General features: G+C 35.2%; 4 protein-coding genes across 6 annotated transcripts; all 4 read right to left on the bottom strand.

Annotated features, from left to right (window-relative positions):
• Positions 1 to 2128: 2128 nt before the first annotated feature.
• On the bottom strand, positions 2129 to 7453 carry LOC126710390 (protein CUP-SHAPED COTYLEDON 3-like). 3 transcript variants are annotated; one of them, XM_050410821.1, is made up of 5 exons: positions 6834 to 7453; positions 5738 to 5758; positions 5355 to 5660; positions 2781 to 3130; positions 2129 to 2676 (listed from the first exon to the last, which is right to left on the bottom strand). In XM_050410821.1, the coding sequence occupies exons 1-4, from the start codon at positions 7323 to 7325 to the stop codon at positions 3014 to 3016; spliced, it is 936 nt and encodes a 311-aa protein (XP_050266778.1). In that variant the 5' UTR covers positions 7326 to 7453; the 3' UTR covers positions 2129 to 2676; positions 2781 to 3013. The 3 variants fall into 3 exon arrangements, with proteins under 3 accessions (XP_050266778.1, XP_050266786.1, XP_050266793.1); XM_050410829.1 differs by having other exon boundaries at positions 2786 to 3130; XM_050410836.1 differs by lacking the exon at positions 5738 to 5758 and having other exon boundaries at positions 6834 to 7450.
• Positions 7454 to 13582: 6129 nt separating this feature from the next.
• LOC126710359 (uncharacterized acetyltransferase At3g50280-like) lies at positions 13583 to 15397 on the bottom strand. Its single transcript, XM_050410781.1, has one exon. It carries the CDS (start codon positions 15230 to 15232, stop codon positions 13862 to 13864), a length of 1371 nt encoding a protein of 456 aa, XP_050266738.1. The 5' UTR covers positions 15233 to 15397; the 3' UTR covers positions 13583 to 13861.
• Positions 15398 to 15818: 421 nt separating this feature from the next.
• On the bottom strand, positions 15819 to 17436 carry LOC126710339 (protein ENHANCED PSEUDOMONAS SUSCEPTIBILITY 1-like). Its single transcript, XM_050410759.1, has one exon. It carries the CDS (start codon positions 17338 to 17340, stop codon positions 15967 to 15969), a length of 1374 nt encoding a protein of 457 aa, XP_050266716.1. The 5' UTR covers positions 17341 to 17436; the 3' UTR covers positions 15819 to 15966.
• Positions 17437 to 21800: 4364 nt separating this feature from the next.
• On the bottom strand, positions 21801 to 23756 carry LOC126710330 (uncharacterized acetyltransferase At3g50280-like). Its single transcript, XM_050410746.1, has one exon. The coding sequence runs from the start codon at positions 23628 to 23630 to the stop codon at positions 22257 to 22259; it is 1374 nt and encodes a 457-aa protein (XP_050266703.1). The 5' UTR covers positions 23631 to 23756; the 3' UTR covers positions 21801 to 22256.
• Positions 23757 to 25273: the final 1517 nt, after the last annotated feature.

Below are 25273 nucleotides of genomic sequence, written 5' to 3'. Positions count from 1 at the left end.
AGAAACCACAACCACCTCTAGGAATCACAACATTTTATTTATTATTTTTTGAAATATATAATGTAGTTTTAATGATCTCCGCTCTATAATGATTATTTTATATTATCAGGTCAAGAAGGCAATTGATTTTTAATATAGAATTGATAAAAATCACAACATTGATATACTCAAAATTCTGTCCTTACTCCAAATAGCAAAATGAAATCACAACATTGGGCCTACAAAATTGTAGGGATTGAAATATGACCCATTTGTATTAGGAGGTGTGAGCATATGAGAGAGGTGGTGGTTGCACCTATGGTAATGATCATGCACATGACAACTAATATTTACTTATTTTAAGCATACACATGAAAGGGTTACAAGGAAGATTTAATGTTAAAAAAATTATAATCATATAAGAAAGATAAAAACCTCAAAGAGTCAAGATTCTCAAAAAGTCTATGAACATAAACTTACCCCACATTTGCCATAACTTATATATGTGTCAAACCTTGTTACTTTACTTTTCACCAAGTATAGTGAAACACAACTTCCGGTAGAAATCAGAACATAAATAGTTAAATACACTCAAAATTCTGTCTCTACTCCAAGATAGCAAAAAGGATGAACTTTCTAATTTCTTTAAAGGAACCAGCCCACCAGGACATTAATAAGACACTACTTCACGCATGAGAGAAAGCAAAGGGAAAGTGTACCCAGACAAAGTCAAACAGGACGAGCGGTAAATATAGATATGTTTATTTAACACGCACAGCTTTTTATAATTGGGAACTAAAAATTTGCAAAAAATAATTCACTGTACTAGTACTACTTGTCAGCTTTTAAAAGCTCATCCAACATGCCACGCAAAATCATATTCATTGCGTCTTAATTGCAATTACTGAACTTACCAAACAACCCCGTGGTCTTTTTGGATTATCATTACTATACGACGAACCAAAACGTGGTGCTACGAAGGTCAAGCATAGCAGCCAAGAAGGCACAAATCTATTCACCAAATAATAAAGACATCATTACTTTGAAGGTACCTTTAAAAGCCACCAAATTAACAGAAGGGGGAAGATTGAAATGGACAGGAAACTTAATCGTAGGCCTCCCTTATTTCCCATCTGGGAAAAACTTATTCCATTGACAATAAGTTCACACAATCGGTATTTGAAAAAGTTAAAGAGCCTTGAGAGTTGAGACAAACATCTCATCAACCACCATTCAAGAATAGTCTCTTTTATTTTTATTTTTTTTCTGGGTAAATTTGGACACGGCAAGCGTGCTCCTAGTCCTATAGGAAGGCTATGTTAGCCTTGAAGGTGCACCTAATGCTAGAAAAGAGGGGCTCTAGGAGCCAAACATAAACAAATCACAAGTCAAAAATTGTAGGCATTAGCATCAGATTTTAAAAATATATATATCATATTCATCTTAAGCATGTAGCATAAACTACAAACTCCCAATACAAGACAAATTTTGGGAGCATTCGATTTTATGATCACATTAACCACAAAAGCAGAAGTGACATCTCTACACTAATCTTCTCAATGTCACAGAAAGAAGAAAAATACATGTCCTAAAACTGTACACATTAAATGTCAGACTGATAGAGATTCCTTTTCTTTTAATAATTCGAGAATTAGGGGAGAAAGGCTTTGAATCCTAAAATGTCTCCGTTGAAAACACTAGAAGATGTCAATTGAGATTTCACGAGTTGTCATAGAAAAAACTAATTTCCCAATGCTTCCCAAAAACAGACTACTAAGTAGTGAGTAAATTGTCACTGGTCTTGAAATGTTGAGATTTCACAACTAATACTCTCCTGGGAGTTCCCAAAAAGACTACCAAATACACTGTTGCTAGACATTCCTGATAAAGTTACTGCATTAAATTTCTCTACCACTTCAACCAGACAAGAAGCCAAATGGTCATGAGCATACTTCCCAACCATACAAAACATCATAACATACCAAGAACCAAATTATCTCTTGCAAATTTCAGATGTTAACAAAAATAGGGTTCAGAATTCAGGTTGCAACTATTACCATTTAACCTTTGCGAAAGTTCTACACACAGCACTAAAAGACAAAACCAATTGAGTGGTACAAATGCACAAATCTCATACCAAGACATTGCATCAAGCAAATCAAATAAGCCAGTTTCAAAATTTCTATTAAAGATAATGCTCCTCTAGCATCACATATTATAAAGCACTATTCCATTCACTAGTCAACTTAGAAACTATGAACCAGATCATACACAATTGTGTGATCCCAAACTTACTACAATCAATTATGCAATCAAGTTCATCATTTACTAATATAACAGTTTCATAAAGCTATTCAAGAAGAAAAGAGAACGGTAACACTAGAAAGCACAGAATTTATAATAGCTCAATCACTTTGGCAATAGTTGAAAAAGAGATAAGCTAAAGGAAAAGAGGCCTTGCAACAGGAAGGCTTTGGAGAGGTAGTGGAAACTTCTAATTTTGCCACGAAAGCAATTGGAGTGAAAATGAACTCCACTCCAGCATCACAGGAACAAGCACAGCATGATCAAGCCAAGTGTAGCAGCCGATACTTATATAACCCACGTCAGATTTCCATCGTCAAATATATATACATAATAATCTTTTTCAGTAGTCCTCTGGAGAAAAATAGCCTTCTATCAGGCAAAAGAACAAATCTGCATGCCAGACCAAAAGAAAAAAACAAAAACAAAAAATTGCTGAATGTTTCTTCAAATGGGATGGGAAAAAAGAAATTACAAGTCAATAACATGGTAACTACCTTACAATGCAAAGCGATCCAGCCGTGACATCTCTCTCAACTTCAAAACTGACACATGCCAACTTCATCTAATGTTTCTCAAGAGGCTTTCAATATTTAAAACGCTTCTCATTTTTTTCTGGGGTACATAAACCTGTTCTGAAAACAAGGTGATTCCAGCAATAGCCTGAGCATCAGGATTAGTATTCACATATATCTTTAAAACCAACTGCTTCAATGTCTCTAATGAATTCTCAGTCCATGAGATCGTTCAACTCAATGAAATCTTCATCTACAATGGAAGATAATTGCCGGTCAGTCAGACCTTCAACAAACATCGAACCACTTCCAGGAAGCCCAGTCGAGCTCACCTGCACACCAACCACAACACAAAAAGGGATATAACCAACATGAAAAGAAAAACACTTGTATTTATAAAAGAATGTGAACTTAACATGCCAAAAAACTAAATAAATCTTATCTATACCAACTTCTTTTTTGGTACAACTAAATAGATTTTTTTTTTTTTTTACAAGTGGCTCAGTAGAAATCTCAAATTACCACTGTTTTTTTTACGCACTCCACCTTCAAAAGTGGAACAAACATTAGTAAAATATATTTCACCGTTACTTGAAAAGTTGATAGTAGATGTAATCAAGATTGTAATTTGTAAGGTGATACCAAGTGGGACCTTAACCACTAAACATAAGTTGGTGATACTAGATATGTATTTGAAGATGGAAAAGAGATATTAGACAGAAAAGCCTAAGAATTAGATGGTGACATTTGAAGGAAGAGAAAACAAGATGTTTTCAAAGATAAAATAACCAAAGAAGCCAAATTGGATCAAGACAAAAATATTAATAAGATCTGGAATGAAATTGCTAGTTGTGTTAAAAAAGTGATAAAGAAGTATTTGGAGAATTAAAAGATGTGGGTGACTGACTATGGAGACTTGGTGATGGCATGAAAAAGTTCAAGCAGCTGTTAGATTAAAGAGGAGTTAAAATGCCTACCTAGAAGAAATAAGATGAGGAATGAAATTACTAGTTTTTTCTGACATTGCTGGGCTGTACTTTAACAGGCTTTGTCCTGATAAATTTGCTGTTCCCTTAGTCTTTGAATGAATTCCATAGGTTTACCCACAAAAAATAAGTAGGAAAATACATTCAGGAAAATGTTTTCAACAAAAAGAAACAGTCTTGGTTTAGTAAAAGTAGAAACAAAGATGAAGGGGTTGTAAGACATGATTGTCAACAGATACCAAACAATGAGCTTCTGATACTGTGGATCACAAGGATGGAAAGATTAAAAATGATGTGAATCATAGAAAAGGAGCAAGATGGATGAAGTGGAGAAGCACGTCAATGGTATTTTGTGATTGTAGAATAACTATTAAGTTAAAGGGTATATTTTATAAGATTGCTATAAGACCAACTATACTCGATGCATCTAAATGTTGGGCTGTTAAGAAACATGCCCACAAAATGAGTGTAGTTGAAATGGAAATGTTAAGATAGATAAATGCGAAAATTAGCTTAAAGTTGATAGAGGGTTGCTTGAGATGAGCGGCCCCTTATGGATCAAAAGATAAGGGAGAGTTGCTTGAGATGGTTTGATCATGTGCAAAGAAGAGCAATTAATGAACTAGTGAGGAAAATTGAGCTAATTCGAGTTGAGGGAAGGCAAAAATGTAGAGGAGAGCCTAAAATAAAATTAATATGAGTAGAAAAAAAATGGCATGTCCATTAAGGAGGTAACATAGAGTATGACTTTGGATATGATAGACTAGTGGAAAAGAATACATGTGGTTGACCCCGATTAATTTGCTAAAGATCCATAGCCAAGCCCAACATTTTAGGACTAAGGCTAAATTGTTGTTGTCGTCATTGTCTTTTGGCCCACTCTAGACAACAAAGGATTCACTAGAAAATTTTAAGAGTAACAAATGCAAAAAGACACAAAGGTGGACTAAGGAAAAAATATCAAAGGTTACAAAGAACATAGTTCAAAAATAGTTCAAACTTCAAATCCCACGTTAAAAAATCAGACAGGCCCGATATGCTGCCTCTATCTGTGGAAGTATCTAAAACTTATATAGTTGACTACACCTCGCTTTTCACGCACAATCATCACATAAATATCAGTAGAATGTGGGATGGCAAGAAAATATATTTCTGTCATCATGTTAGCAAGTTGTCATTTTGAACAGTTGACATCAAATGTGGTGATGCAAATAATAAAGGTTCAAACAAAATTTTAAGAAATTTAGAAATAAAAGTAACTTTTAGCTCTGAACAAACTTGCAGGAAGTTGCTAAAGGAATAGCCGGTAATTGGTGGCAGGGGTAAAATTGTGGAAAATGTAAGTGGAAGAAATTCTTGACATTATGCAGTAAACATGGCTAAAAAAAATAACATAATCCTAAAGTGTAAGTTACATGTGCAGCCAATGAACATAGAATCCAACATAAAATATCAAAATGACAAGAAGATATTAGTAAAATAAACCATTACATAGTGAACTGAAGATATGCTTTAGCACCAAATATTATATACAGAACATATGGATAAGAGTCATGTTTAGATATGTTACCGGCTCCCTTGGCCGCATGACCGAAGGAAATGGAAGACTGGCAACAGAAACAGGCCCAGTCATGATCCGATCCTCTAACTCACTAACCAATTGTGTTGGATATCTTGAAATTTCATTATTTCCGTCAACAGAGTTATCACCTTGAATTTTAGCTTCGACAGTATCAGGTGTGAAGTACCCATCATGCTGAATGCCAATGTGACGCACTGCTGAAATACTCTCTTCAGCACAAGAACTTAACCCATTGTCCGAGATGCTATTTCCAGCACGAGATTTAGAGAATACTCGACATACAACAAAAGACGCCTGCAGATGGATAAACACATAAGGTCTAACAAGAAACATAAGAAAAACCAATAACACTAACCCCCACTTCTGTCCACCTTGATTTTGCAAAACTCAATCTAAAAAAGAAGAAATTAAGAAAACCATCATTATCCACAGATGAGAACAAATAATAATTAAATCACTACATAGGAAACACGAAAACAAACAATGCCTCATTGATTGGAAGACTGAACAAGTAAAAGCCATTCATTGATCAATGCTTCATGACATATATGGTCAAGGCCATACATTGATCAAAATGTTCCCAGATAGGTCAACCAAGAAATTACCAACACTATTCCTTACCTGGTCAATTTTAAACAAACAAGTTCCAGAGAGGTTGCAAATAAATATAAAGTTACAGGGTTTAAAAAATAAGCAGAGACAGAACAGAATAAAAATTCTCTCTTCTAATAAATATGCATCACCCAAACAGAGCAGAAAATTGTTGATGCATGTTTGAAGTTAGATTTCATATGTTGCTAGGTTTAGGGACTTGTCTACATGGCTCAGCGAAGGTATCTCATGCATACCACATATATATCATTCCTCTCAAAGCATGTAGGTCTCACATGGTTGTGGGGTCCACACAGTGCGACAAGGCAGATGCATATATTGTATGCATGAGATAATTATTGTTAAGGGGGGCTAAACAAAGTGAATGAATTATTTCACTAAAGAAAACAGAGGCACATAAATAAGTGATTAACCAGTTCTCCCTGATTTCTAAATTGTCCAAATTATCCACCATAAACTGTTTCATGATTTTGAGAGCACCTTATATATGATCCATATTTTTTTTTCCCCTAATGAAAAAACAGTAAGCAAATAGCCATTAAAAGAAACCAACCAATGGTATTACATCATGACCCTACACAAAGCATAGCTTTCTCTTATTATCAATTATGGAATAGAATAGTAGCACTTATCTGTACTTTCGCTTTAAGGAATAATGACAACATGAAAACAAACCTCCTAACCTTTTCAACAAGTCACTTTTCATAAACCCAAACTCAACAATTCCAGCATCCACCACTTATCCACAAAAACAAATAAACAAAAACAAAAACCGAACTTTCACACCAGATTACTATAATTGGCATCAAATATCAAACTCTATAAATTAAGAAAACAAGATTGTTATTTTTTTACCTTAGGATGATCAGCAAGAGCATACTCATACAAAACCCAACTGGTCCTGAACGCAGTCTCAGGTGAATTCCCCAAATAAAAAACGAAGCTCTTTCTGGACCCCACCTGGACCCTCCCACAGGGTCCCACCACGTCTCTCACCTTTCCGTTTCTCTTCCAATACCCATTCTTCGTTTTCCTTCTGCTCCTAATTCTACTACTGCTACTCGTGCAACAGTAACAGTACCAGTGCCTTTTCCTTCCTCCGAAACCGTACGAAAAGCACGTATCGTCCGGTAGCTCAAATGGGTCGTAATCGAAAAGGTTCAGCTCCCTGATCAAATCGTAACCGTTGAAAAAATTCTCATCCGGGTTCGGGTCCGGGTCACGGTTTTTGTTCGTGAGGTAGTAAGAGACGAGTTCTTGTTGAGATGGGTGGAATCGACAACCTGGTGGGAGTGAAACCGACGTCGTGGGTTTCAGTTTCTGAGTACTAGGAATAGGATCTCCCATTGAAAATGAATTGGAGAGAAACTCTGAGAGAGAGAGAGAGAGAGAGAGATAGGGTTTTAAGGTTACGGAGCAATCAGAAATGGTGGGGAGGGAGGGGTTTATGTGTTTGTTTACGACGAAAGCGTGTATGCGAAGCTACTATGTATGTATACGAGGTTTGTTTTTGTTGCGACCATGTGGTACCAAAAGTGCATGTTTTCTTCGCTTGTGAGCCGTTGATTTGTTGCGTTTTTGTGGGTGCACAGAGTTTGAGTACACGTGGCGAAATATCAGATGGGTTGGATTGGGAAGAGGTGCTGCTTATGTGGAGGATTTTTAGTGGTTCAATGATGGGTGAGACATGGACTTTTTGTACCCTTTTGTGGAACCAAGAGAATGAGTTGTTGCCCAATGCCTAGCGGTTGAGCTTTTTTTTTTTTTTTTTTTTTTTTTTTTTAATGATAAACCTAGCGGTTGAGTTTGATCGGCTGTGATTGTAAAAGGCTGACATGGACATAGATAGACTAGCTTTTATTTAATTTAAGACAACATCAATGCTTTACGATTTATTTAGAAAGGAGGCATAATTTAATTTTTTTAATTTCTTTAAAAATCACTAGTTGTTTCAGATTTATATATATATATATATATATATAAATCTTTAAAGATTACTTAACTAGATTATAAAAAATAAAAATAAAAACTAGACTATAAAAAGAAAAAAAAAGATTACTTACATAATCCTATTAGGTTATTCAGCAAAAACTAATAATAATAAAAAAAACTATTAGGGTTATCTTATCAAATAAAAACTATTAGGGTTATTAGAGCCACAATTTGTATTATACATCAATAATTATAATATGTCAATCCAACTATGTAAAAAATATGAAAAAAAAAAAAAGCTTTTAAAGATTACTCTTAAAATAAATAAACACACACAAGAGAGGGAATAAAGCTATTCAACAAAAATTAAAAATTAAAACTTATAAGTGTTATTAGTGCCATAATTTGTACTGTACTATACATCAATTATAATATGTCAATTTAACCATATAAAAAATATGAAAAATACTATGTTAATAAACTCATTGGTTAACAAAACCAAAGAAAACCCAACAATGGGATGCAGAGAGGGAGGGGAAAAAACTGCATAGCTGTTTTTGTTCTTTGGCTTTTGTTCTTATATAAGGCAACTAGCTTTGCTTCTATTAATGGCTTTGCTTGGGTTTTGCTTTGAACTTGCTTGAATTGGATCTTGTTTGTCTTGCATAAAATATATATGTAGTTGCCAAGGTCTAGAATTTGTGTTTTTAAACTTCGGATTTAGACATTTTAGTTTTGTTTAGAGGAGGGACCAAAATGGGGTTCCAAAAGGGACTATAATATTATTGATTAAATTTTATTAATGAGTCACATGACAAAATTATAGCCTACAATTTATTGAACTTGCATTGGGTCATGACACGTCTTTGTGTAGAGCATTGATTTTGTCCCTTAACCATGCATACAAATGTTCTTTGGTTTTTGTCCCTATGTTCAGGGGGCTAAACTTGGGCATCAAGCCATCAAGCAAAGCCTACCGTATATGTGGCTACCTTTGTCTTGGGTTTAGTTTAGCTTGAGCTTGCTTTAATTTGGCATTGGCTGTCGTGCATACAATATCTGAATAGTTGCAAAGGTCTAGAATTTGTGTTTTTGAACTTTGATTTGGGCATTTAAAGTCTTTTAGGCGAGGGACCAAAACGGGTTACCAATGGGGACTTCCATCTCCATCTCATATTAATTATTAAATTAAAAATATAAGAGCATTTGCATTATACAATGCAAAATATATAAATATATATATATATATATATCAATTTTACACAACTAAATTCTAAAATCATTCATATCAGTTAAGTTAAAACTGTGTAAATTGAGTAATTCTTAGGTACTCCCGAATTATAGTAAAATAGTGTTCCCTCTTTTTACATTTATGATAGGGTCTACTCATTAAATTCATGATGAGTCTACCACGAATGTGAGAAGAGAGAGCCCCACTTCACTATATTCTGGGAGTATCTATGAATTTTTTGTGTAAATTAGCAAAGTTGGTACAGTAATTATATAAATTTATACTGACACTATTTATTTTGCATTTAGTTTTTTATTTTTTTATTTACATATTTCGATGATGAAGGAAGAAAGTGGATAATAGTTGTTATGAGTAAAGAAAGAGAAATAATTAAAAAAAAATCAAGAAAATTGATATTTTAATGTAATATAGTGTCAAATAGATTATATAATGTATGGTGTTTTGAGAAATGAGTATGTACTCGAATCAAATAGTTTTGTATTAATTTGGTGCTATGCTTAAGTTTGATTTGTAAATTTGTTGTTATTTTACGTTGATAATCTTATAAATTTGTTGTTCTTATGCTTATCTCTTTTTTATTATTATTGTAAGGACCGGATTTGAGTCCCTATCCCAAAAGACGGATAGACTTAGGCCTAAAAAACCCAAAATAATGAATTTGTAGAGAGTGGATTAGAAAACTGAGCCAAAATGAGTTGGACAACAAATAATGTGGATTCAAATGACAAGAACAGGAAGACAGATTGATTTAAACTAAAATAGATCGTCCTCGGCACAGTCCGAGGAGATCAGTTCTTATATATTTCTCACAAGTTTGATTACAAATTTGATTCCTGATTGCTACAGTGTTTCTCTCTTGATTTTTCCTCCTTTTATCTTAGGGTCTTCTCTCTAATTTATACTACCTCTTTCTTCTCACCTTTACCCTACATGTAGACAGTAGATTGTTAATGTTGATCCTTGTCATGTCAACACCCTTCTAAAGTCTTTAGAGGTAGTTGTAAGGCTGAAAAATACTGTTTATAGATCACTTCCTCATTAATGCAACCAGAGAATTAGTTACAGAGCATTCAATGCGGTAGCAATAGTTTTCTCTTAGACATTTCTAAGCTTCCAACCCTCCTATACGTTCATAATGCACGTCCCTATCAGTGGAATTTCTTAGAAGTTCACCTTGAATGATAGGATATACATTTGATTTGTGCTTTGTCTATTCGAGGAGATACTCCTCCTCGGATCACCTTCCCCTACCTTTCCATTTGCATCTTGCTTATGGGACTCTAAGCTTAACACCCTCACTACTATTTATTTGTCTTCGGACTAACCAACATCCTCGGCCAAGGTTCAAGACCCAATATACAATTTTAGGCCCTTATTCCTACAATTATTATTTTTTTAAATTGTCCAATACATGGGTCCAACCCGATCCACATGGGTTGGGTTGGACCCCTATGATGGGTTGTGTTGGATTGAGTTTTTTTCAACCCAACCATTGTGAGTTAAATTGAAAAATTCCCTTAACTTGACCTATGCACACCCGTACTCTAGTATGACTTTTCAACTTACAAATATAATTTAAGTTAAGTTTTTAGAAAATTAGATTGATAATAATACTTTTTAAAGACTTTCAAGGAAACACTTCCCTTGAAATTGTTTTTATGGAATTGGAAACATTGAATTTAAGAAGGAAAAGATGGTGTTTAATTTATTTATTTATGTTAAAGCTATTGGAAATCAAAATTTGTAAAGCACTAAATGAAATTTCTTTTAAATTGATACATTGACTATAACCAAATACAATCCATGGGAGGAAAATATGAGCCAAATTTAGTCATTGAGACATGGTGATGGTATGATAGTACATTTTTAGGGCATCCATATCAATTCGTGCAAAAAATTTTCTTTATGTGTGTGTTTAGGTTAGCTGAAATTTATGAGGAGCGTAAAATCATTTGAAGGGAAAACAAAAGGGTAAATTCATTTACACTCCATTTATTTTTAGTTCGACTGTGTTTTTCGGTCCACCAAACACGCTGTCGGGTGTAAAATATTTTCCTTATTTTGTTTTCACTTGAAACAAACATAACCTAAATCACTAGGAGATGCGAATTGAGCTGCAAGTCTTTTAACAATACTCGACTCTTCAAGGAGAAGATTCTTTCATCCAAGTCATACGTGCTAAAGTGTTTTTTTCATTTTTGGGCCCGTTTGGTAATATTCTTCTAATAACATTATTTATATTTTATGAAAATACGTGTGAGTGAAAAAGTATGTGAAAATACATATAATGTTATTTAAATACTGAAAACCGAACAACAGTAACAAACGGGCTATTTGTTTCCATAATGGCATAATTAAAACATAGGTTTTTTTGTCAACAAGTGCCTAAAAGCATCAATATTTAACAATTCAGTTTTTTAGAGAATTAATGCTCCAATAAAAATCAAACAATCACAGCTTCTTTTCGATATTTAACGGCATAATTAACCTTAAATTAAAAATAAAAAAAAATTGTTCACCCTATGTGGCCATTCCAATCATTTTATAATACATGTACAAAAATACCAAAAAAAAAAAAAAAAAAAGGAAAACTGAGCAAGATCCATAGCTTGGTGTGTTTGCCTCTTTCCACGTCGTTATTAATTTTTGGTATGGTAGGAAATTGGCTTCTCATAGATGTTTTTCTAAACTAGTTAAAAGATTGATTTTTACATGAAAAACTTTTACCTTTGCGTACGCAACTTGAATCTCAATCTTACTGACCTCATGAAATTCTTTTTATTTATTTATTTATAACTTTTTACTTTCTTAACTTTTCTCTCACATCATGGTAAAATTCCAAGAAACCAAGATCTTGGAAAGAAATTGCAAAGGCAGCAACCAAACGCATCTGCTTTGTGTTTGTGCTCCTGCAGCAACAGTAAACGAGGATCATTTCCAAAAACTATGTTCAGCAAAACACCAAACGTTCCTCGCAGCAAGCACGCAGTTTGTTCAAATTACTATCCATCGCTGCGTTCAGTTTCTCACACAATGTAAGCAGCTACATCTCCATGGTAATCTCTTGTCACCACACCCACACGGCCACACCCACCTGAGCACAATCAAAATCAACCTTGTACCCATTAAAGGGCTGTCCATTTTGCTTGCCCCCGGTAAAATTGTAGATAGTATTTATTATTATATAGTATATCTGTTTCTCAATTTTGTGATTACAATGATTGTGATAGTTGATGCAATGGGTTTTTGGGTGATCCCATGTATAATGAAATCTTTCCTGTGGCCATTTTTTGATGGGAAAAATTAACAGATGCTCTGAGGGCACCCGTTATGGAAAAAGAGGCTAACATTTTTTTATATTTTCCGTTAAATGGTTTATTAACAAATGTCCTCAGTGATCCTTTTTTGATAAGCAACTCAATTTGGTTGAGGTTGGCTTGACTGCCTAATCTATAGCTATTTATGCCACGGGATAGCACAAATTGGGTGCATTGTGATTATTACTACATCAAGTCAATAATTGTTGCATGATTTTTTTGTAGCTTAGGATTTTGGAGAGATTGGTTATTAAAAAATAAATTGACAAGTTGTATTCTTCATTACCTCGTATATAGAGAATGGGGATTCTACACTGTATAAGGCGCTTATGTTATGTTAGTCTGCCATTATATGTTGTTATATTCCATTTTCAAAGTGGGAAAGTTTGTGTGAAGGGTCTACATTGTTAAAGATACACTTTGAATTGCCGAATGTTAATGTGAACAAGATCACTAAAATCCATAATGTAAGAAATTAGGATTCACTTGACAATTCTTAAAAAAGAAGCCAGTTGTTCCTTTTCTTTTTTCCTATGCTATGATACAGAACAGGATAGAAATGGAGTATGTTTGTTGCTAATGCTGATATATTCATATTTTATTATACGCCAATTTCAGAGTGGAAGAGCTCATAAGAAGGGAGTCTAATTGGTTAAAGATAAATGTGTGAGTGGTGACGTGACCCAAGTATTGAAATCCAGAATGTTTGAAGTTTAAGTTTCACTTAGAGATTCTCAAAGAAGCTTGCTGTTTTCAGATTTTTGTTCTGTGCTACGGTTGATATAAGTTGAAGGCCTAATTTTACAAGGCGGGGCTTTAATCTTCCACATGGTATATAATTAGGTAGCTGCTATTATTTCCTTCCTCACTAGAGAAAGATTTGGTTTGGTCATCTGCAGGGTGGAGCTTTGGAAACTAGTGGGACAAAGAGATGACATGTACAATCCATTGTTCATGTTTTATAAATCCATAATTTTAAATCACTATTCACTGTAATTTGGTAAATACTCAAAAACGCTAAAGAACTTTTCAGTTAAAGATTTACATTGCAAAAATTCTGCTACTAAAGCTCTACCTCCTAATAGCAACGTCAAACTCGCACAAATCTACAATAGGTAACTGCTATTTTACACCCAAACAGGAGTATGTGACATGTTCTGCAGATGAATATCAAGTACTCTTTTTATTTAGATATTTTTCTAATAACATCATATGCTTTGCAAATTAATTGCTGATATTACCAATATATTCTTGCATTTTGATGCCATTAGAATCAAAGCACAGGTTAACTGCAATGCTTAGACACTTACAAATATCTATTGCTTTCTTTCCCCACAAATGACAGATTTGGCTTGGTCTTCTGCAGGGTAGACCTTTAGAAACTAGTGGAGCTGGTGGGGCAAGGAGACAGCATCCATGAACTCCTCATCAGACTCAAGAGCACTCATTGAATCTGGCTGAAGGCACACCTCCAAATCAATGCTTCCTCCTCCTTCATAACCCGGGTATGATGACACCTTTCCATCAAACTTGTTTGCATACCCACTGCGAAGTGCCACTGCTTTCCCCATTCCAAATTCATTCCCATACATGTTGAACCTGGGAGAACTACCCATCATTACACTGTATTTATCAAAAAACTTAGTAAGTTGATAAACAATAGGAGACTGCAGCCAGGTATCAACCCAGTCACGCACAACCTGGTCAGTGTGGTTGACCACAGCCTCGTGCAACTTCAATGCTGCCCACCCAAGATTATGTTCGAGCAATTCACCAGCTGTGGTTACTCTCAATGCGTGAAGCGAGTTCCCAAAGTAATCATTAGACAAGGATGGCTCCATTCTCGACCTGTTATTGGTGGCCAAATTGCAGTTTGTTATCTGATCATATGGTAGACGACGCACACGCGTAATGCACCTCCAAACAAGTGCAGACAAGGACTGAAAGGAGGAGATTTTGTTGGTGTTGGATTCTGCATTGGCTTTTGCTTTGAGTTTTGCTATGGATTCAGATGAGAAGTGGAACATTCTTTCTCTAAGTTTTGGTGCTTCAAATCTGGAAATGAACTCATCTTGGTGTGTGAAAGGGAGATTGATGATTGGATTAACACCATCAGGAAACCATCGCTTGTGGATTGGTGGGCGTGTGATAGAAATATTATTTCCTTGTGCCTGAAAGATCTCAGACCAAGTGTTAAAGAAATGCCAATAAGAGGTTCCATCGCCAAGGCAGTGGTTCATGGAACAGCCTATAAAGATACCATCTTTTAGTTCTGTCACTTGAATGGAAAGCAAAGGCCTGGTATGGCCATCATGGTTGACTGCCCTGTCATGATCAAAAAAGGATTGAACAATTGATGGTACATCAATTGGAGAAAGGTTATCAGATATTGTCGTGTCTAGATCTGCATAGATGAATTTAGCTCCAGGGCTGTTGCAGCAGTCAACAAAAATCAAGCTTGAAGGTGGGTTTTCATTTTTTTGTGTCACAAGGCGGCCTGCAAGTGGGTAGAAATGGACAAGGGTGACAGAGAGGGAATGTTTAAGCCTATCCAAGAGAGTTTTGATGAAGTTTTCTTGGGAATTTTCTGTTGGAGGTTTGGTAAAAAGAAGGCCCTTCTGGATATAGTTTGCAGAGAGCATGGCAAGATCCCATGGTGTCAGGTATAAGGGCCTCTTTGACTCTTCTAAAGCATCCTGTGGTTTGATAAAGCTCTCTGAGATGTATCTGATTTTGGGAGGATTAGTAGACATCAGAAATTGGTCACAGAATTGTTTGAAGGAGGCTAAAGGGCTAATTGATACTGTTCAAACTCTTGAATTTTGAATAGCTACTCTGGTTTATGTACTTGAGAATTAGCAGATGTTTTCCAGTTATGCATTATTAAATTCTGATTTTTTTTAAAATATTTATATCTACACACACAAAATACTGTTTTGGATGATTTCTCTTTATCTAAATCCTATTGCAATAATAAGAAATTTTATTAGCAAAGAAATTTAGAAATCAAATCCCTCTTAACTATCAAATTATTTATTAAAAAAATAATAAAAAAATGAATCCATTGGGGTTGGTAGTAAAAGCTGCACTCTAATCTAATATTAGAAATATATTTTAATATGCCCACTTGTGCGGTTGTGCCGAACGCATAAGATGTATATATTGTAGTCCTATAAATGGAGACAAAGTTAAGAGATTTTTTATTTTATTTTATTTATTTTGGTGCTAAACATTGACCATATCGTAAATTACAAATATTCATCAAACTATTCATTGTAATAAATAATTTTAGTGATTATCAAAAACAAAAAAAATTGTTACACTTTGATCTCCATACACTTAAACAATACCTATTGCATGAGTATGTAGCATGTCATATAACATATTTGATACAGTCTGCAGATGAATATCACATATTTGATACATACTCCTTCCTCACAAAAGAAAGATTTGGCTTGTTCGTCTGAATGGTATAGAGCATTGGAAACTAGGGCAGCTGGTGGGACAGAGAGACAGCATCCATGAACTCCTTATCAGACTCAAGAGAGCTCATTGAATCTGGTGGAAGGCACACCTCCAAATCAATGCTTCCTCCTCCTTCGTAACCTGGGTATGACGACACTTTCCCATCAAACTTGTTTGCATACCCACTGCGAAGTGCCACTGCTTTCCCCATTCCAAATTCATTCCCATACATGTTAAACCTGGGTGAACTCCCCATCATTACACTGTACGGATCAAAAAGCCGAGCAGGTTGGAAAACAATTGGAGACTGCAGCCAGGTATCAACCGAGTCACGCACAACTTTGTCAGTGTGGTTGACCACAGCCTCGTGCAACTTCCATGCCACCCACCCAAGATTGTGTTCAAGCAATTCACCAGCTGTCGTTACTCCTCCCACTACTGAAGCCAAGTTCCCAAAGTAATCATCAGATAAGGATGGCTTCATTCTTGACCTGTTATTGGTGGCCAACCTGCAATGTGTTATCTGGTCATGTGGTAGACAACGCGCACGCGTTATGCACCTCCAGACAAGTGCAGACAAGGACTGAAAGGAAGAGATCTTGTTGGTATTGGATTCTGCATTGGCTTTTGCTTTGAGTTTTGCTATGGATTCGGAAGAGAAGTGGAACATTCTTTCTCTAAGTTTTGGTGCTTCACCTCTGGAAATGAACTCATCTTGGTGTGAGAAAGGGAGGTTGATAATCGGACTAACACCATCAGGAAACCATCGCCTGTGGATTGGTGGGCGTGTGATAGAAATGCTGTTTCCCTGTGCCTGAAAGATCTCAGACCAAGTGTTAAAGAAATGCCAATAAGAGGTTCCATCGCCAAGGCAGTGGTTCATGGAACAGCCTATAAAGATACCATCTTTTAGTTCTGTCACTTGAATGGAAAGCAAAGGCCTGGTATGGCCATCATAGTTGACCGCCCTGTCATGATCAAAAAAGGATTGAACGATTGATGGTACATCAATGGGAGAAAGGATATCAGATATTGTCATGTCTAGATCTGCATGGATGAATTTAGCTCCAGGGCTGTTACTGCAATCAACAAAAATAAAGCTTGAAGGTGGGTTTTCATTTTTTTGTGTCACAAGGCGGCCTGCAAGTGGGTAGAAATGGACAAGGGTTACAGAGAGGGAATGCTGAAGCCTGTCCAAGAGAGTTTTGATGAAGTCTTCTTGGGCATTTGCTGTTGGTGGTTTGTTGTAAAGAAGACCCTTCTGGATATAGTGTGCAGAGAGCATGATAAGATCCCATGGTGAGAGGTAGAAGGGCCTCTTTGATTCTTCTGAAGCATACTGTGGTTTGATAAAGCTCTCTGAGATGTATCGGATTTTTGGAGGATTAGTAGACATTAGAAATTGGTCACGGAATTGTTTCAAGGAAGCTAAAGGGAAGTGATTCTCTTCAATCTACTGAGTTTTGAATAGCTACTTTGGTTTATAAAGTTGAAGATTTGCAGATGTTTGACTCTAGCTCTCCCATTTATTTTCCGTTAAGCATTATTAAATTCTAATACTCTTTTTTTGATCTGATTAAATTCTAATACTCTTTGTACATATATACATACACACACGAAATACAATAAGATTTAAATCTGTCTATTTTAGGAAGATTTATTTCTACCCAAGTCCTTAATGGGTAATAAGAAATATTATTAATTAAGTTAATGGGAATCAATTTCTCCCCTCCCCATTTTGTTTATCTTATCCATATCTATCCAAAAAAAGAAAAAGAAAAAAAGGAATGAATTGGGCTAATATTACAAGCTAAAGCTAGTATTTCCCCCCGGTGCTGATATATATTGTATAATGTATATAATCGAATTATAATTATATATTGTTACCCAAAAAAAAAAAAAATTATATTAAAGCATTAGTCAAATGAGGCAGCCATGAACTTATTGACTAAGAAACAATATGTAATTGCAACGTCAAAGCCGACAAATAGTCATATACTTTTCTTTGTTTTTGGTTTCTTGACTTCCTTCCCATCCCTTTCATTAGCCCGCCATTATTTATTTTAAGGTATGTGTTTGGATTGCGCGTTTGCGCGCCCACGTTTTCCTCTTTTTTTTTTTTTTTTTTTCCAAGCCATAGTTGTTGACCAAGTTTTCTATGAATAGTATTTTCGTGCACGGTTTATGGACCCATAAATTACACTTTTTAGTCACTTTTTCATTAAACATGGGTCTCACAGCACTATTTACACATTTAAAAATTATTTCGCTACAGTGTTTTCAGTTTCAGTTTTCAGTTTGAGTTTTTAGTTTTCAATTGTATCCAAATGGACCCTTAATCTCCTCTCACCACAGCTGCTAGTGAAACTGTTTGAAGGTTTGCAAATTTTTGATAGAAGTAAAGAGGTAAAGTGCATGTGACAAATTTCAAATTACTATAAATCATCCCTGAGTCCTGACATCCATAACATGTCTACTATGTGCCTCACTACCAGCAACATTTTTGACAATTTGGTGGTAGGTACCAATATCGTTTTTATTTTTTATTTGTATTCTATTTTATATATATGTATATTATCAAGGGCCATTCTCGATTAGTCCAAATTGCCTTGTTAACTCATCAAGTAAAACATCTCAAATTTTGGGGTCTTGATTGGTGTCTTGATCTGAAGATAAAGAGCTATTATTAGGAGCGGACGCCAATTCTCATCTCCTCTATCTGTTGTAACTTCTTCCATTTATTAGGTATGATATGACAAATATATATATACTATGTCATCATTTATTTTCTTATTTTATTTTTTATTTTTAGATTTACTGGTTGACATTTATTGAGCATCTCCTTAAATTCAGGTGTTACCCTATCTCCAATTCTATCATGTGTATTTCCATTAACCCAAACTCTTCAAATGCCACTATTATATTATACCCGTTTGGATTCAACTGAATGTGGTGTTTACGTTTTGCGTTTTCAGACTTTTTTTTTTCCTGCGCGTGAACAGTAATATCACATGATTTTACTATACAGGGAACCAAAAACACTGTTCATGTACTGTTCATGGGTTCCACGACACTATTCACACATTTAAAAATTATTTTGTTACAGTATTTTCAGTTTTCAGTTTCAACAAAAATAAGTTCAATCCAAACGGACCCATAGAATTCCGATAGTCACAAATAGATTACAACCTCCTCACCTCCTCTATCAGTTGTAACTAGGGATGGCAATTTTTCCCCACCTCGCTTAACCCGCCCCTCCCCGCTTCGCCCCGCGCAGGTTTTTCCCGCCCCGCAAAGGCGTTGAGCTGGGGATGGGGCAAGATTTTAGCCCCACACCACGGGGCGAGGTGGGGATGGGTTTAGGCTTTTTAGACCCACCCCGCCCCGCCCCTCCCTGTCCCGCCCCGTGTTACTAAAGGTTATAATTGTAAACATCAATTGGAGAAAGGATATCAGATATTGTTGTGTCTAGATCTGCATAGATGAATTTAGCTCCAGGGCTGTTGCAGCAGTCAACAAAAATCAAGCTTGAAGGTGGGTTTTCATTTTTTTGTGTCACATGGCGGCCTGCAAGTGGGTAGAAATGGACAAGGGTGACAGAGAGGGAATGTTTAAGCCTGTCCAAGAGAGTTTTGAAGAAGTTTTCTTGGGAATTTTCTGTTGGAGGTTTGGTAAAAAGAAGGCCCTTCTGGATATAGTTTGCAGAGAGCATGGCAAGATCCCATGGTGTCAGGTATAAGGGCCTCTTTGACTCTTCTAAAGCATCCTGTGGTTTGATAAAGCTCTCAGAGATGTATATGATTTTGGGAGGATTAGTAGACATCAGAAATTGGTCACAGAATTGTTTGAAGGAGGCTAAAGGGCTAATTGATACTGTTCAAACTCTTGAATTTTGAATAGCTACTCTGGTTTATGTACTTGAGAATTAGCAGATGTTTTCCAGTTATGCATTATTAAATTCTGATTTTTTTTAAAATATTTATATCTACATACACAAAATACTGTTTTGGATGATTTCTCTTTATCTAAATCCTATTGCAATAATAAGAAATTTTATTAGCAAAGAAATTTAGAAATCAAATCCCTCTTAACTATCAAATTATTTATTAAAAAAATAATAAAAAAATGAATCCATTGGGGTTGGTAGTAAAAGCTGCACTCTAATCTAATATTAGAAATATATTTTAATATGCCCACTTGTGCGGTTGTGCCGAACGCATAAGATGTATATATTGTAGTCCTATAAATGGAGACAAAGTTAAGAGATTTTTTATTTTATTTTATTTATTTTGGTGCTAAACATTGACCATATCGTAAATTACAAATATTCATCGAACTATTCATTGTAATAAATAATTTTAGTGATTATCAAAAACAAAAAAAATTGTTACACTTTGATCTCCATACAATATCTATGACTAAGATGTTCTTGAAAGAAGAGAAGTAGAGAACTTATCTACATCCCCATTCATCACTCTTTCTCTCTCTGTGTCTCACTTCCACTAACAAGTCTCACTAGATTATTTTCCTTCTTAATAGTCTTTATGCCAGAAACGAAATCCAAGGACCGCATTAATAAGCTATGAAAAAAAGAATAAGACAGGACCACATTAATAACGTTCAGCTATCATTACCAAAGTTGTAACTTTGTTTGGATACGGTGGAAGAGGTAGTATCAGTGCTTATCTATGCAGGTGGAGATTCTTCGGCCCAAATCTTACAAGTGCCTTAAAAAATTATACTAAGGGTTTAGAAAAATTTTGATATTGTTTTAATGAAAAATTTAAAAATTTGTGTAAAAAATTAATTACTTTTTTCTATTGGTATCCGTTAACTTTTTTCCATAATAATAATAAGGATAAAATATAGTTAATCTTCATGAGGTTTGAGTTAATGTCAATTAGGTTCAAGACTATTCAAAAGTAACCAATTCAGTCCATAATCACTATGAAAAAAGATGAGAAAATGAGTAACAGTTTAGGGATCAAGTTAGGTTTATGGACGAAGATCCTAATAATAATAACAACAATGGAAAACTGAAATTTTGGACAGAAATTGAAATAGCAAAAACCAAATGCATCAGCTTTTTTAGTTCATCGGCCAAGTGATCCACTCAGGACTCAGGAGTAGAGACTAGAAGAGGTTCCTGTGACAAAAACTCCAGCAATAATAAACGAGTATCCCCTACCAAAATTATGTGCTACATTTTCAACTTAACATACCCCTTTCTTGCATCCAACGCAATTAAAATAAACCTTGTGTCCATTTTGATTGCTCTGCTACAAGTGGAGATAGTATTTTGGATTATATACTATATTTGTTTCTCAATTATGTGACAACAATGCCCAAGATTATGATAGCTAATGCAATAGGTTCTTGATCTCCTGTCTGGCCACTAGTTGAAAAACAAACACAAAGAAATTCTGTAAGAGAGACTGTTCATTTTGGGGCATATTAATCACCATGAAAAAGATTAGCAGACATGGTGGGAGAAATGGTAAGATAGGCCTATGCCCAACTACAAGACTTTGGTTGAGCATCAATGGAGATTAAGTAAAATGCGATGGTATAAAATCAACAAGTGGGAGCATATTAAGCTTAAGTACAAAAGCAAAAAGCTCCTTAAAATGCATCATCATTTGAAAAGTATCAAACCAACAAAAATAGTACAAAACGGGGATGCTATACTGTATAAGGCGCAAAGCTTGTGTTATGTTAGTCAGCTTCATGGTTAAAGATACACTTTGAATTGCTCAATGTTGATGTGAACTAGATTTTCTAAAATCCAGAATGTAAAAAGTTAAGATTCAGTTCACAATTCTTAAAAGAAGCCAATGCTATGATACAGACGAGATAGAAACTAAAAAGTATATTTATTGCTTAGGTTGAATTGTTCATATTTTGTTACATGCCATTTTCAGAGTGGAAGAGCTCATAAGAAGGGGGTCTAAATGGTTAAAGATAAATGAGTGAGTAGTAACATGACCCAAGTATTGGAAATAAAATATGTATGAAGTTGAGTTTCACTTGAGATTCTCAAATAAGCCTACTATTTTTAGCTTCTTTTTTTTTTTGTGCTACGGGTGATGTAATCTGAGGGACTAATTTTAAAAGAGTAGAGCTTTAATCTTTCATTTGCTATATTAGTAGCTACTATTTTACACTTAAACAATACCTATTGCATGAGTATGTAGCATGTCATATAACATATTTGATACAGTCTGCAGATGAATATCACATATTTGATATATACTCCTTCCTCACAAAAGAAAGATTTGGCTTGTTCGTCTGAATGGTATAGAGCATTGGAAACTAGGGCAGCTGGTGGGACAGAGAGACAGCATCCATGAACTCCTTATCAGACTCAAGAGAGCTCATTGAATCTGGTGGAAGGCACACCTCCAAATCAATGCTTCCTCCTCCTTCGTAACCTGGGTATGAAGACACTTTCCCATCAAACTTGTTTGCATACCCACTGCGAAGTGCCACTGCTTTCCCCATTCCAAATTCATTCCCATACATGTTGAACCTGGGTGAACTCCCCATCATTACACTGTATGGATCAAAAAGCCGAGCAGGTTGGAAAACAATTGGAGACTGCAGCCAGGTATCAACCGAGTCACGCACAACTTTGTCAGTGTGGTTGACCACAGCCTCGTGCAACTTCCATGCCACCCACCCAAGATTGTGTTCAAGCAATTCACCAGCTGTCGTTACTCCTCCCACTACGGAATCCAAGTTCCCAAAGTAATCATCAGATAAGGATGGCTCCATTCTTGACCTGTTATTGGTGGCCAACCTGCAATGTGTTATCTGGTCATGTGGTAGACAACGCGCACGCGTTATGCACCTCCAGACAAGTGCAGACAAGGACTGAAAGGAAGAGATCTTGTTGGTATTGGATTCTGCATTGGCTTTTGCTTTGAGTTTTGCTATGGATTCGGAAGAGAAGTGGAACATTCTTTCTCTAAGTTTTGGTGCTTCACCTCTGGAAATGAACTCATCTTGGTGTGAGAAAGGGAGGTTGATAATCGGACTAACACCATCAGGAAACCATCGCCTGTGGATTGGTGGGCGTGTGATAGAAATGTTGTTTCCCTGTGCCTGAAAGATCTCAGACCAAGTGTTACAGAAATGCCAATAAGAGGTTCCATCGCCAAGGCAGTGGTTCATGGAACAGCCTATAAAGATACCATCTTTTAGTTCTGTTACTTGAATGGATAGCAATGGCATGGTATGACCATCATAGTTGACCGCCCTGTCATGATCAAAAAAGGATTGAACGATTGATGGTACATCAATCGGAGAAAGGATATCAGATATTGTCATGTCTAGATCTGCATAGATGAATTTAGCTCCAGGGCTGTTACTGCAATCAACAAAAATCAAGCTTGAAGGTGGGTTTTCATTTTTTTGTGTCACAAGGCGGCCTGCAAGTGGGTAGAAATGGACAAGGGTTACAGAGAGGGAATACTTAAGCCTGTCCAAGAGAGACTTGATGAAGTCTTCATCGGCATTTGCTGTTGGAGGTTTGGTAAAAAGAAGGCCCTTTTGGATATAGTTTGCAGAGAGCATGATAAGATCCCATGGTGACAGGTAGAAGGGCCTCTTTGATTCTTCTAAAGCATACTGTGGTTTGATAAAGCTCTCTGAGATGTATCGGATTTTTGGAGGATTAGTAGACATTAGAAATTGGTCACGGAATTGTTTCAAGGAAGCTAAAGGGAAGTGATTCTCTTCAATCTCCTGAGTTTTGAATAGCTACTTTGGTTTTATAAAGTTGAAGATTTGCAGATGTTTGACTCTAGCTCTCCCATTTATTTTCCGTTAAGAATTATTAAATTCTAATACTCTTTTTTTGATCTGATTAATTTCCAGTACTCTTTGTACATATACACACACACGAAATACAATAAGATTTAAATCTGTCTATTTTAGGAAGATTTATTTCTACCCAAGTCCTTAATGGGTAATAGGAAATATTATTAATTAACTTAATTGGAATCCATTTCTCCCCTCCCCATTTTGTTTATCTTATCCATATCTATCCAAAAAAAAGAAAAAGAAAAAAAAGGAATGAATCGGGCTAATATTACAAGCTACAGCTAGTATTTTCCCCCGGTGCTGATATATATTGTAAAATGTATATAATCGAATTATAATTATATATTGTTACCCAAAAAAAAAAAAAAAAAATTATATTAAAGCATTGGTCAAATGAGGCAGCCATGAACTTATTGACTAAGGAACAATATGTAATTGCAACGTGAAAGCCGACAAATGATCATATACTTTTTTTTTTGGTTTCTTGACTTTCTTCCCATCCCTTTCATTAGCCCGCCATTATTTTCTTTAATCTCCTCTCACCACAGCTGCTAGTCAAACTGTTTGAAGGTTTACAAATTTTTAATAGAAGTAAAGAGGTAAAGGGCATGTGACAAATTTCAAATTACTATAAATCATCCCTGAGTCTTGACATCCATAACATGTCTACTATGTGCCTCACTACCAGCAATATTTTTGACAATTTGGTGGTGGGTACCAATATCGTTTTTATTTTTATTTTTATTTTATTATATATATATATATATATATATATATATTATCAAGGGCCATTCTCCATTAGTCCAAATTGCCTTGTTAACTCATCAAGTAAAACATCTCAAATTTTGGGGAAAAAAAGTTTAATTACCTCTGTTTTACTCTTAACAATTGTCCTAGTCTTAATATTTTCAAATGTTTATTTTATTCTTTATACTCATTTGTGGGTTTTAGTTAACTAAATTGGTAAAGTTTCTGATAGTTGAATAAGAGATCTGGAATTCAATTCCCGCCTACATAAAAAATTGACTTGTGTTAAAACTCTTTATAAAAAAAAAACTTTGTCAATTCTAAAAAAAAAAAGTGTGTCAATAAGTACGCATTTGGATCACGTTTGCATTTTTGACCAGCACTTCTTGCACTGTTCATGGGACATGAACAATGCATTAAGACAAATGAACAGTGTTTTCTGTGTGAATAGTAACCCGAAATTTTATTTATTTATTTTTTTTATTTTATTTATTTATTTATTTTTTTTTTCAGTTTTCAGTTTTCAGCAAAATAAGTGGTATCTAAACGCATCATAAGTTTCTACTAACTGTTGGATGAAAAAAAAAGGTGACATCGCAAATGGAAGGAGATTGGCTCAAATGACAAAGAATGTTTACTCAAACGAGATTTGTTTTTCAGTCTTTTCTTATAGTTTATTTTGAGTTGGGAATCTTGAGATTTTTAGGGAATGTGGAAATAACAAAGTTCCAGAAAAATTGCTTGACTATGCAAGGAGG

This window comes from Quercus robur, chromosome 2, assembly GCF_932294415.1.
Source record: "Quercus robur chromosome 2, dhQueRobu3.1, whole genome shotgun sequence".
In the NCBI taxonomy this organism is placed as follows: Eukaryota; Viridiplantae; Streptophyta; class Magnoliopsida; order Fagales; family Fagaceae; genus Quercus; species Quercus robur.
This window is presented reverse-complemented; position numbering and strand designations above follow the sequence as displayed.

What these genes read in the sequence shown, in the direction of transcription:
- LOC126710330 (XM_050410746.1), bottom strand. Translation starts at nt 23,630, where the DNA reads ATGTCTACTAATCCTCCAAAAATCCGATACATCTCAGAGAGCTTTATC.
- LOC126710359 (XM_050410781.1), bottom strand. Translation starts at nt 15,232, where the DNA reads ATGTCTACTAATCCTCCCAAAATCAGATACATCTCAGAGAGCTTTATC.
- LOC126710339 (XM_050410759.1), bottom strand. Translation starts at nt 17,340, where the DNA reads ATGTCTACTAATCCTCCAAAAATCCGATACATCTCAGAGAGCTTTATC.
- LOC126710390 (XM_050410821.1), bottom strand. Translation starts at nt 7,325, where the DNA reads ATGGGAGATCCTATTCCTAGTACTCAGAAACTGAAACCCACGACGTCG. An exon ending in CTCTTGCTGATCATCCTAAG is followed by an intron (nt 5,759 to 6,833) that starts GTAAAAAAATAA and finishes CTTCTTTTTTAG; the next exon opens with ATTGAGTTTTGCAAAATCAA. An exon ending in TTGAGTTTTGCAAAATCAAG is followed by an intron (nt 5,661 to 5,737) that starts GTGGACAGAAGT and finishes ATCCATCTGCAG; the next exon opens with GCGTCTTTTGTTGTATGTCG.